The 14,655-nt window shown below is 30.0% G+C and overlaps 2 protein-coding genes across 3 annotated transcripts in view; one reads left to right on the forward strand and one right to left on the reverse strand.

Moving 5' to 3' along the window:
- The window catches only part of LOC112684756, a 41,341-nt gene that overhangs the window by 23,194 nt on the left and 3,492 nt on the right, over positions 1–14,655 (reverse strand). The gene's annotated exons all lie outside the window — the stretch shown is intronic.
- LOC112684755 overlaps positions 1–14,655 on the forward strand; it is a 29,557-nt gene that overhangs the window by 10,864 nt on the left and 4,038 nt on the right. The window contains exons 2-5 of the mRNA XM_025556414.1: positions 5,054–5,361; positions 8,267–8,423; positions 8,512–8,696; positions 10,728–10,982. Of these exons, the coding sequence (XP_025412199.1) occupies positions 5,054–5,361; positions 8,267–8,423; positions 8,512–8,696; positions 10,728–10,982 (905 nt within the window). The remainder of the gene's footprint in view (positions 1–5,053; positions 5,362–8,266; positions 8,424–8,511; positions 8,697–10,727; positions 10,983–14,655) is intronic.

Below are 14,655 nucleotides of genomic sequence, written 5' to 3' on the forward strand. Positions count from 1 at the left end.
AAATAAAATGTGTTGGAAAAATGAACAACCAATAAAATTAATTATATTAATTATGCTGATAAATTTAGATGTTAGTTTTTCAAGTCAATGTTCATATTAATATATAAATAACTAAAATTGCCTTTCTTGCTTTCTTTGATGTGAATCAAACAAAAACTCGTAGATACAATATGATTTACGAATTACCTATGGTTATACAATTTGTTTATGTCATGTTACAAAATATTAATACAGTGGTAAATTTTTATACCATGTAATTGTTAAAATATTATCATAAACACATAATATAACTGTAGAAAAACGTAACTAATATTTACAAATTCAATGTTAAAATACATTGATAGTATTCACAAAAAAAAATCATCATATATTATCAATGGTTTATTCAATTTTAGTTTCTCAATAAATAGTGTTCCATAATATTGAATAAAAAAATATATCAAATAATCTTTAGGTTAGTGAAAAATGTATAATTCACAATTACATTTTAAATTATGTATCGAAATAGGAGGAGGGGATAATATATATTCGCTTGCGCAAATATTCTACGTATGTATATGCTTGCGATAGCAATTCATTTAAGTGTATAGCTATTCATTCGAAGAAAACTTGACTTTGAAAACACTATGAAATTAAGATGTAAGTGATTAAAACAGTCTGAGTTAATTTTACATTTACGATCACTAGGTTATTTTGAGACTTAATCATTTAGTTACATCGTATTATACATTTTTTTAAAACCTTGTTTTTTATTTTAATATCTTTTGTTTCCTTGGAAACTTTTTCTGACTGATTTTAGATTAATTAATTTTATGTTATGTTAAAAACTGCTGTAAACAACATTAAAAAAATGTTAAATTTTAACTTATACGAGTACTGAGTTAAATGTGTAAAAAATCAAATATATTTTTAACTTTTAACTTTATGAAATGTGTTTCTTCTAATTTAACTTAATTAAGTTATTATAATAAAGAACATTTGAAATTATTTATTTCACTTTACATGTTAATAATGTGAAATCAATAAAAGTAAAATATTGAATACAATAATATTATTAAAATATAATACAGAATAAAATGTATTTCAGGAGTGTAATAGGCAACATAATATACTTTTTAATTAGTAGTATTGCCAATTTCAACTCCTGTTAAGATCAATTTAACATTGTATAAAAATTATTGATTTTAATAATTATTATGATTTATTATATTTAATTTAGAATAATCACAATTTTAATTTTAAAAATATGTAAAAAGTGAATAAATTAAAAGTAAAGCCGATTTGTTTTCATAGAAGAATAAACGTAATTTGTTGCCCCGCAAGACTAATAAAATAATATTAATCAGTAATCATAAATATAAAAATTTATGGCAATGTATAATTTTCTAATGTCACAATCTTAATCAAAACACCACGCCAACTACATAACTTCAAAAGTTAGCGACCACCAGAATGACTTGGAAATTTTAATAAGGGACTTACATGCGAATTAAAAACTATCGTTTGGTACTATTTTCAAAGTTTTAGGACAATTTTGATGGGCTTACTTCTGAAATTTAGAAGCTTTGAATCTCCAACTGGTTCACTTGCGAGTTCTAAAAACTGACTTGAAAATACTTGTTGATTATTACCTTTTGTTTGATATATATATGGATGTTCTGACTTCAAAACTTGGGTGGTCTGCTTCACAAGTTCAAAAGCTTATAACGACCACCCGAATAACTTAAAAATTCTAAAAATAGACGTTCAAATTCTTACTAATCGTTAGTTTTTATTTGATAATGATTTAAAATGTCTAGGTCAAAACAAGGGGGCTACGTCTATTTGAAATTTGAATTTTTTGGTTTCAAGGTTAAATTTTGGTCATGCAAATTTGAAAGTTGACTTGCAAAATAATGGAATAGATTTTAAAAAAATTGTAGTATTTTGGTGGGCCAAAACCTTCAAAAACTTACACTACACTTCACAAACCTACACTACTACACAACTATCCAAATAATAATAAAAATAATGTTTTTTATTTAATATTCAATTTTAAAGAATAATTTATAAAAAGCTTGGTGAACTTCATAAAATAATCATATTATTATAAACAATGCAGTGTCTTAATCTTTGCTACAGTTTATAAGTGAAATTTTTAACATTGCTATTATTTAAAATTGCTTTACAACTTGCACATACAGAATCGTTCAAATTCGACACCACATATTTAAACACTCCGCTATTAAATTTGAATCGTTACAACTTATTATATTTGATTGACCCAGCTGTATGCCTTGTGGTAAAATTAAAATTTAAAGAACGTTATATGCACACATCACATTCTCGCGCATTAAAATTTGGTAATAGGTCAATTAATATTTAATTCCAATAACGACCCGGTACCGCACAATGATGCGAAAAGTAATTTTGTTGTACATCTCACGAATGAAATAATAAATCGATACTGTGCGAGTTTTTAGTGTTTAGACATGAACGAATTCAGTTGTTGATCAAGTTCAGTGATGACCAATTTATTTATATTTGCCATCGTTCCGTGTACATGATTTGTTATTTTTAAAACACTTAACAAGGCACATAGACGATCGTTATAAGGACGAATTACTGACCAACCATACCTTCTTCTGCCCCTCTAAAACGTAACAGAGTTCACACGAAAATCAGCATAACAATAAATTGCGATATCAAAACAAATTTAGCACCGCACCAACTTCAATAGATGACCTCCGTTACGTACGTTCAAAGAAAATCCCTCGATTAACTACTCGCACGTTTTCAACACGTTGTTCCGATATGTACTAGGTAAACGCTGTAAGCACCCGTATCAGGAGAATACCCAGGAATTTTTTATGGGGGGAGCGGAGGGGGTCCAACATTTTTATTTTAACTGTTCTCTAATTACGATTATAGTTCAATACTCAATACCAACAAATTACTGTTGATACACTACAGTACGGTTTATACATTATAGGTATATTATTATAGGTAATATATGCATATTACAATATAGTTTATAAACTTTGTACATTGAAGATAATGGGAAATTGAAATACACTGTACATTATTATTATACTGTTAACCATTAAAACCGTTGAGTATGTAAAGATTTCAATGGGTTCGGACAGCTTCCCCCCCCCTGGGTACGCCCTAGACCCGTACGGCATACGGTTCGCGGATAATTTCGATCGGTACCGCACAAATCCCGTGCGTACCAATTACAAGTATTCCATAGCTCAACGAACGAATAGCGTTTGGTGTACTTTTCTAGTAGACAACGACGGACGGACACGATAATTGTATAATTATATTACCGGCGAAAACGCCGCGGGAGATCCGTGAGCGTACAATGTACGCAACGTTTACGCGCTCATCCGGCCGCGGTAAACGGTGTCGAGGGGTAGTCGTTCGACCGCGCGTCATTTATAAATTACAACATCATGGCGTACACCTATTTTATTCGTAGTTAATAACACGCGAACGCATAATTACCGACACGTACGCCAGTTTCGCGCCCGCGATAATAATAAGTAATCGTCGTGTGCGTCCGTAAACAGTATCAACGGGTACGCTGTTAACAACCGCTGTCCGGTCGTATATCATTACGGTTGTAGTTCGTGATCGGTTGCAAAACCATTCGTCCAGATGCCGCGGACCTGTTACCGTCGGATCAACCGTAACAAAATTAAGAAAAAAAAAAAAAACTGTGTGAAACAGGATCGTGCAGGTTTCATTTCGTTTTTCCGCCGCGATTCGTTCGCGGATTTCCGATCACCTACGGCGGTAAATCGAATAAATTCAACGTTTATAAGTTATAAATTATAACCTACTCGACAGTCGTTCCAGCATATGTTTGTATTAAAATAACGATTAAAATCGGTATGCGTTTAGGTATGCCACGAGCTTCTCCTTTTAAATGCGTTACCGAGAAGCTAACACCGTCGGTAAATCTAACGCGATTTCGATAGCGATATCTAAGATTTACTGTTGGTGTTCCGACCCAGGTGTACTATCGCGATGTATAAATCTATTTTAATGATATAATAATTTATTTGCGTTAATAAATCCAATTTAAAAAACGTACGTTACACATAATTAAAAGTATAGTAATAAAAATACATAATAATTATCGCAGTAATAATAATATATAATTCTTACTCGATTATTAAAATGGAATCAATCTTTAATCAACGGTGCTATAACGTAATTAATTCTGAAAATTATGTGTGGAACAGTGACGTCCTTAAATCCTCTTATAGGGGCGAACTTCATACATTGTATACTTGGTAGTTTAACTGATTTCACTTGGGGTACGTAATACCACATAGGGATCCGGCATACGCATGGTTATAGATTTTACAGTGTACTTTTAGACATTTTTCTAGTGTAATACAAATAATAAATGTCAAAAATTTGGAAAAAAAAAGGCCACGGGGTGACTACCTCATATTTCCCTGAAGATGAAATAGATCTATATTAATAAATTTATTTCCTGCAGCTTGTAAACATTAATAATTCGAGGATGAAAAAGGCCATTTAATTTTCTTATGGTAAATTAAATAAATATTATACGTGGTTTTAGTCGTGCTGGTTTCAAAATTAAGCCGTTCTCATAATTCAGAGCAATCTGTTTGGAGTGAATGATCGAATACGAGATCGTTATAAGGAATTTGTTCAATTTACAGGCATAAGCTATAACTACTGTCTACTGTGTACGTGGTAAATTCTCTGTTGTATTCGGTATTTCAAAATAGTATGCAAACCATTAATCAAGTATAATTGCGGATAGTTTTGTATTTTTGTTCTTGCAGTGTAAGAGCCGGTTTAGAAATTCTTGCTTAGGAAATCTATTAAAATGCTTCATGTGAACCTATTAGACGGGGTTAGGTTACGTACCGAATTTTTAAACAAACAATTAATAAACAAACGTACTAGTGTTTTTATGTTTTAAAAAATCAAATCGTCGCATCGCGCATATTATATATGACGCTGAAAAAATAAAAATAAAAAAATCTAATAATAATCATGGTTCTTTTTCTTTTATTTCTCAAAACAGTGTTGAACGATAACTCGACGGCATGCACGCAGATGGTGCGGAGCCGATGGTGTAACGAGCGACCGATGACTTCATCGTGGGATTGTCAGGTGAAATTTTTACCGATGGTGGTGCCGACCAAAAGCGATCGTCGGCAATCCGACAATGTGCTGAGGTGCGTGGACAACAAGGACACGTTCCTGATGAACTGCCCGCGGCTCCGGGACGACGGAGCTGAGCTGTCTGATGAGTGCAATCATCTCAAGACCAATAACAGGGGCTGCACCAGGGGCAACTTCAAGTGCTCCGTGCCGAAGCCGGTCAATCAGGTATTACGTGGCACCGTGAATAATCCTTAACTCCTCTGCAGTCGTACATCATCGTGCATCATAATACACTTGTCGCGATTGGGTTGCATTGCTTTCGTAACGACAATCTGAACGCGATCTGACATCGGTCTGTGACAATCGCTCGACGCGGGGGCATATACAAAGGGGGGATGTGGGGTTCAGATCCCCCCTTAGGCCTTTTTAAAATTGTATAAAATAGTGTTCTTAATGTAAGGAAATTATAAGGAAACAAAAAAATATTGCAAGGATTTATTGTAAACAGTGCCAGATTAACAAATTTGCCACATGGGGGGCAGATTTTAAAATTCCGCCCTTCAACCCCCTCCACAAAACAATATATATATGAATAAAAAAAGTAACAACATAGTTAATTCATTTTTATTTATAAACATATTGTAACACTGGTAGTTTTTAAATTTATAGTACTAAATATAAATAATTAAATACAAATTTATTCAATATAAAACATTTACAACTATTTTTTAGCTTTCTGTGCAGCAAACTCTTTAATAATATCATTCCAACCAAATTGTTTAGGTAAATATTTACAAAGATATTAAATACAACTATGATATATTTTCATTAGAAAATTATGTTTTCTAGTAGTTCTTGACTTTTTTTAAAACTGAGAAGGATCTTTCTCGGCTAACATTTGAACATTGTATAAATATAAAAAGTTTTATAGCTATTTTCATAATAGGAAATGAATCGTTTAACTTTGATACTGTTAATACTTCAAAAAAAACTGTGCATAGATAATTTTTCATTTTCTGAAAAATACGTCATTATTATTTTAAATTGTATAATCTCACTCAACTTCCGGTTATAAACACTATAAATATTTAGGTACTAATTGCTTTGATTTTTCTCGTAAAATATCATCGTCAATTCCTTCCACATTTAAAAAAAACCCAAACAACTCATTTATTCCAATATATGCATTTGTATGCGTTTTCCACTTATATTGATTGAAAATAAAATATTAGGTAGGTACGTTTGTTTTCCAGTCAATCGTAATTCGTGAAACGAACTCGACAACGACGACAACTATGACCACTAGACTCGAGAGAAAGAGAGATATAACAAAAACAATTGCTTAGTAGTGTGTTAATAAATTATTTGAAATTATTAATATCAAATTTAATAATCTGATGGTTATAAATTATAATACACACATAGAGATATGTAAGAAATACAATAAACACAATTTTATGTCAGTGTAATAAAAATAAAAATGCATAGGTCCGAGCGCTAAATAATAATAATATAGTTTTACCCTTAATATCCTAAACGTCCACAGACGAAATAACTCAGTGGTTTAAAATAATATAAAATAACTATTATAATATTATATATTTGTTATTAATATTTTTCAACAATAAATTAATAATTTTTTCTAGTATATACATTAGAAAATTTCAAAACTTATTGATGCCGTCAAAAAATTGCCATCCTTAAAATTTTGCCACTTGAGGCAGCTGCCTTCTTTGCCCCCCCCCCCTTAATCCGGAATTGATTTTAAATTATTATTTCGACCCATTCAAGATATATATATATATATATATATATATATATATATTTTATTATTTATTATTTAAATGAGTAGGTACTTAGATTTAGAAATTTTCCTTCCATAATAATTTGTTTGCAACTGATCCTCCCCATAGTTTTCCTGTCGACGCTGTTGTAGACAATTATATATTATTTTCATTTCGTTATAAAAAAATACCGGTGTTTTAAAAAAAATATCGTAGAATACGATAGTACATAGAGAAAAATCAAAAACATTTCCTCGTGCTACAACCGCTAAATAGTTATTAATATTGTTATATACGTGTACCGATTCAAGGAGGGACTTATTGAGTTGTTCTGTTAATTCTTATGGAATTTGAAATTTGCTTCTATGACGTAATTTCCGGTGTACATCAGAAATTGATGCTCAAATAAATATTTTCGTTTTTTTTCAGTTTTTAAAACTATATCTGTTTTTTTTTCACACACAACCACGTGAATAAATTAGATCAAGATACCACTTATACATTTATTAACGCATCTCAAAGTCAAATGCTGTACACCACGTCATAGCACTTTGTAAAAATCACATACAAAACGTAATATAACAGTAAACTGTATTATTTATATGAATTTTTCATAGGAATTACCAAGTTGTAGATAATCCTTCGTCTAATCATCAATTTTATGAAGAAATAATGTATGCGAAAACAAAACTTTTGTGATATACCTACTATTTTCGATTTATGTTGATTATGATTAGTACTCGACTCTTTATGCGTTTCGCATATTTATGCATATTTAAGGATTTCGTGTTTAAAACGAATATATTTTCTCGGTTTTGCTCATTTAAAACAGTTAATCAAAAAATAAAAACAAATTTTTTTATTCATTACAAATTCACGTGAAGAGTGTAATAATATAAAAAAAATAAAAAATATAAAATTAAATTTATTAGTTATTCGGCTATAAACCATAATCAGATAATGTGAAAATTAAATAACTTAACCCACTGAATACAAAACATCAAAATTTATATAAACAATAATTAATATAAATAAACTTGTCAAGTTTACGTTATTATATTATTTATTTTATTGTTTTTATATTTTGTTTTTATCCAGGTTTTTTATTTGATTTTTATATGTAACCTGATGATTGCTCATTAAACTAAAAACTAGCGGTCTTATCATTTATACTCTAGAAGTAAACTTTTAATAATCCTATAACATTATATTATACCTATTTTATGTATAAAATTCTGATTAATTTGATCATTAACTATCATTTTAAAAATGAATAAAACCTTTAGTGTTACATTCCGTGTTTTACTGGTTACATAATTTACGCGTTTGGTTTTTTTTTTTCAAAGGCTGTGATGCTGTTCGGTGGTTGGAGTAGAAATATGGCGGATTTCGTAACAACTTACGACCTGATGTCGTTGAGGGACAAACTCGTTTCCTGGGGATTCGCTGAGAACAATATCCGTACGTTTTTCGCCAACGGCATAAACATGAACGTGGACGACGGTGAGTGGAACCGATCTACGCTGATCAAAATTCACCCCTATGTTCGTGTTCACCCTATCTTGATCGTGTGCGATGCGTACTTTTTTAGATGGCGTCGAGTACTCAGCCGCGAGCATCCGCAACGTCGAACCGGCCGACAAGTTAAACATCCGTAGATACATCAAAGGTATTTGTAGCGCTCAGCGGTGCGCCGACACGTTCTTCTTGTACATGTCCAGCCCGACCAGGAAAGACGGTAACGCCTTACTTTGGGACGCCAACGGTAATGGATTGGTAAGTCTTAGCAGATGAAATTACTATTATAAACTTCGACGATCGTGGGAATCTTGTTTGTATAAGCGTACAAAGATAACGGCGCACGGTTTAGCTATGCATGTGTATGTACAATTTATATTTAAAAAAAAAAAAAAAAAAAACAACAACCGGTAAGACCAACTGCATTGCGGTATTAAAGAATAATAAAGGGTTGATAAAATATGTTGCCCGAAAAATCTAAAGGCTCTGGTCAGTAACTCGTTTTATATTGTTGTACGGACATATGATGTGTAATACTCGTATAATAAATTATGTAAGGTATACATTGTAAGAGGGACAGCAATTTGAAAAGATTGTAAAAAAAATATTATTCATATTGAGAAAAAATAAACAATGCCCAATGTATTATATGCAATATACACACACGTCGAGTGGGTTACCTATTGTGTCTTATGCCGAATGGATAAAGAGTTCTGTTTGACTAATAACATTAAAAAGGACTGTATAATATTATTGTTTGTATTGTAGAATTGTGATAGTGGTATACGTTCAACGTGTGTTTACAAGATGTAATTAGTTTAGAAAAGAAAAAGGGGATGGCCATAAAAAATAGAAAAAAAAATTGAAAACGTGAATGAATGTGAAATAATTAAAAAACTAATATGAAAAAATCTTGGAATTAAATTTTTTTTTAGTAAAAACCCAAGTACCGTTCAGCGTAAAGAATATAAATTATTTTCAAGAAGAATATAATTATAGATGTTATCTAAAATATAATCTGTCTGGTATGATAAATACTATATAATTATTTCATATTTTGAAAAATCCTTTTAAATTTTTTTTTTTATGAACCATAACGAAAGATTCCAAAAACAAATTGACACGTAAAACCTTAATGTTTTTATTTATTTGTATAATAAATATTAATATTATAGAATACTGTACTTTTAGATGTCCCGTTTTATATGTTGAATTATCTTATTCATTCGAATCAACAATTAAGTTGACAGTTATCGTGATATATTGAACATTTTAAAATTTAAATCCATTAAGGAAATGTTGAGACTAAAACCTTGAGGAGTGAAGAAGAGTCAGCGGTATAAAAGAGGATTAGAATAGTAGTGTAAAATAAAACGTAGTCAATCAATTCTACTTTGTACGCCATTTTACGTAATTGTTTAAATAAGAAACCTTTTCTTGCGAAAAGTAATTAGATGTTTCGTCAAAATTATTAAAAAATATTTTTGTATTAAAATTATATTAATTTTGAAGTTTAACAATTATGTTAATGTTCAAATCATACTAAATAACCAAACTAGTTAAACTAGTATAACTTCTTATAATGACGTGATCTTGTGTGGGACGAACATTCCTAAACTTAGAGTAGTGTGCATGACATTAATTTTAAAAGCACGATTGTGTTTCTTTACTGTATATGATCGAATTGAGCTGGAAAAATTATTAACACTAATTTATTGCATTTAATATAAATAAATAAAGAGGTATATATTCAATATGAGTGTTGTTTTTCGTTAAGACATAAACTTCATTATTTCGAATAAATGTCGGAAAGCAATATAGCTCATAGCGTACCTACAGCTATGTAATGGGAAAATTAAAATTAACACTGAAAAACAAAAAGCGAATGACTAAAGTATTTGATGACCATGCAAACAATAGTGTCTACATCAATACTTATTTCTTCTTACATTATTATATTTGTTTTCATCAAATATTCAAATTAATTGTATTGTACACAACATTATTACGATAGTAAATCGAATAACTGTAGATAAAAAAAATAAAATAAAAAATAATACGTGTTTCATAACTTGATAAATGATAATTTAAAAATCGTTTAATACGTAACGCCCCATCGTTATCTTCATGCACACGATACAATAGTATTATGGTATCTAACCGATTGTCGGCTATCAATTGTTTTAATTATCCGCAACAATGGTGATAATAATATTATAGTATTTGTAAATAAAGCGCAACTAATATACGTATACATTTTACTATGAAATTTGTCGACCGGGTTTGCAGGTGGAAAGCGACGAGGTGTACACGTCCAAGGAATTCGTGCACGACATATCACACTGTTTGGCGCGCCGGGTGGTCGCGTTCGTCGACCAAAGCTTCAGCGGTCTGTTGACGCAGCACGCCCAGTACAACCGCCGTCGCATCGATAACGTCATGATCATACCGACAACTAGAGGAGACGACTGGACGCCCAGGCACAGCTTCAACGCTTATATGAGAGAGTCCAGCAAGACCGTATGCTTGTCCGAGTACATCATGGTAAGTTTTTTTTCACCCTTTAAGGGCGCGATCGATACAGAATAATATCAGAGCAAACCGAACGGGACATTGGTTCCTAACCTAACCTAATCTAACCAGAAAACTTATAGTGATTAACATCGTCGGAATAATTACGATTGGCTAGGTCGTCTCGATCATCATTTAAAACCTCACAAGATATCCGAAAACGTATTATTGGTTGTCGATTCCTTTTTCTAACTCTGAAGTGTTTTTTTTATTTTCTTTCCGTCAACTGCTACATTAATGTTTGCGATCCAATCGCGTTTGGTCGTTCTCTGGTGACAATCATACAATAACAATAATAAAATAATCAATAATACAAGTATAAAACTTTGATAACTATTTTCATCATGTTTTGAACATGTTAATGCCATAGCAATGGGATGCTTTGTTCACACGCTAACGTTTGATTTTTAAAACAAATATTTAAATGAAAAAGTATACACAATTTCAATTTTATACACCTATTATAATATTTAATTAATTAGTTAATTAATTATAATATTTAGTTTGTTTTTTTTACCATTCAACATTGAAATAAAATATGTCTAGATAAAAAAATAACGTCACAGAAATTATATAAATCATAACTCATATTATAATAAATTAGTTTTCTCAAGAAATGAACATTTTATTATTAAAAACTTATTAATAATAAGTAATATTATAATAGTGTTATCATTAATTCAACATTATGTCTGCATAATAAATAGAATCACTTATCACGAGGTAAAATAATATTAGACAAAATTAAATATTCTATGGTGACTGAATAATATAAACAATGTACTGTAGTTAACATTTATCAATGCGGCATGCGCGTTAGGTTTAAAGGTTAAAAAGGTTTAAGTGATTAAATGATTTGTTTTATTTTTATCATGATTATCAGAATTTATTCAACATTTTGTACCTCTTAACTGCCGCTCCTCAAAATTATAGCCACCTCCTAAAAATTTACCGCATGGTATAATTGTACCCATTGTACCCCCCTAAATGCGGCCCTGAATGTCACGCTTTAATTTTAACAAAATGTACCGTAAATTTACACCGCGGAAAAATAACACCTATGTGTTGCCATTTTTCATAAATTAATAAGGGAGACTTGATGATAATGGATATCATATATGATAATGATTAATATGATAATGGACACGAATGGTGATAGAATAATATTAAGTGATCAAGTTACTTGAGTAACGAGATATTAATGAAAGGTTTGACATAATTGGATGGGAAGCAAGTGTATACATTTTAAGGATAGATAAAATGGGGAAATTTTTGATTTTCATATTGGACTTGGAATAAGATAAGAAACTGTTATCTACCCTTCCTAAAATTTGTTTTACTTTTTTTAGATACAAGTTCCATACTCGTATATAAAACCGGTGCGTTCGAATTGCATGCCAAAACAATAAATATAAATTGAAATGTCCGAATTGCATACCATGTCTTAGAGGTGTATGTCTGAATTGCATGCCGGGGCGTCATACGTTTGGGCGAATTGCAATGTGTTTTGGGCAATTTAGCATTTAGCTTATTAGACATTTTTAAAATTTAATTTTTAAGCTTTAGGTATATATATGTACGTATGTATAGATATTTATTGATGTCCAATACCAGATAACAATATTATATCGATAAGATAGAGTATTGACTATAAATACAGAGTAGTATAGACGATTAACTTTAAAATTATATGATGTAATTTCTGAAATATTACCAATTATAGATAAGAAAGGTAGAACTAATATCAAAATGAGAAGGAAAATTGTTTGATAAAATACAGCATCCCATGGTATTAAAAATAAATAATAAAAAAAATTGCTAAAATCTAACCGCCATGCAATATGGACAGAACTCTCTAAGACCTGGCATGCAATTCGGACATTTTTTTTTTTTTGGCATGCAATTTGGATGCAGCTTATAAAAAGTATCAAGGATAAATAATGAGTGCAAAAAATGAATCAGAAGTAAAATTACTAATAATTCTCTTTTTCTAACACATCAAACGTTTTGTTAATAATATTATTCATATAGACATCAAATGATAAGGTGGGTTGGTGGATATAAGAACAAATATCAAGTAATTTACAAATCAAATTATTAAAATACATTTAAATGTAATTATGATTTGTTGGAACTATAGTCCTCCACGTTAAGATATCATAATAAAATAATCACCTATATTCCCAATCGAATATAGGTATTCTTCTCTCTTCCCCTAACCTACAAAAAAAAAAAATGTACAGTGATCTCTCATGGAGCTGATTTATACGTGTCTATAATATATTTTTTAAATAACTATATATTATTTGTATTCCAGTATATAAAAAAACAGTAAAAATACAGGTTCCAAATGCAAGTTCTTATTGTTTTGCCTGCCGAATTATTTGTATAAATTAGAAAGTTGTGGTATATCACAGTGTCCATAAGCCAATTTTAGCGAAAGTCGATTAAGAAATATAAATAATTCTACTAAATATCTATAGTTTTGACTCAAATGCGTATCAGGTAATGGACAGACTAATGTTTTTTAAGAAAATAGATTCTTACCATGTTCAAACTTACACAAAGTACTCTCCGGGTCCAATTAAATATCTGATAAAAATACTATTTCGGACTTTTTATGCTAACCTGCAAGTTTAATTGCACTAAAAAAAATAGGAGAAAAACCATCATTGTAAAACCAATATATTCTACATCGCTTCCACACTAAATTTTAAAGTATGTTTCTATTGAAGATATGAAGCATTGTTGGAGTTTATTTTAATTATTTAATTTAATTTATTTATTTAATTTCAATTATTATTAGTGAGCAAGGCCCACACTTACAATTTCGGGCCCCTACATTAAATGTTTGTCTGGGCCCTTTATAAAATTTCCAAAAATACAATTTACAATTTTCATATATATAAATATTTTAGGAATAATATTTGTTTTTTCTTTATACCAATTCAAATTCAAGATTCATAAGCATCTCTAAATTAATAATATCTATTTTATTTTTTTATTAAAATATTAATTAAATTAAAAAAGAAAAAAAACAAGTATATTTTAATTTATACTTAATATATATTTTTTAAGTTAAAATTTTATTTTGCGGGCTTTGAGTTCAGCGAACTCAGTAATGATATCGTCAAAATTGATTGCCAAAGCCAATCCATTCATTTCTAGGTAATCATTAGTTAATGCACATTTTGAACTATCAAAATAACTAAATATGTATATAAAATATTATTTTATGTAAAATAAGTATTTCTACTACAATTTCAAAAATTACAAATAAATATCAATAGGCCCACGGGCCCTTAAAAAAGCCGGACTCCTATACTCAAGGTCCATCAGCCCCCCCCCCCTTGTGGGGGCCCTGTTAGTGAATAACGGGGTTATACTTAAATGTTTTTCAAGAGCAAAGTTTTTGTGTAAGCATATTTGGTGATTAATGTTGGTAAAATTATAAAAATAATTACATAAATATTCATAGATTGTCATTCTCTTTTAATAAAACTTATAAATTATAGGATTTTACAATTCAATCCTAAATTAATATTGTAATATTATTTTGATCTTTAAATTAAATATTCTATATATTTTTAAAATTTTTCCTGTGATTTTACTTAATACAACCAGCTAACGTTTTGTGAATGCTTAC

The sequence above is a fragment of the Sipha flava genome, unplaced genomic scaffold (genome assembly GCF_003268045.1).
Source record: "Sipha flava isolate LNK unplaced genomic scaffold, YSA_version1 257_pilon_pilon, whole genome shotgun sequence".
Taxonomy (NCBI): domain Eukaryota; kingdom Metazoa; phylum Arthropoda; class Insecta; order Hemiptera; family Aphididae; genus Sipha; species Sipha flava.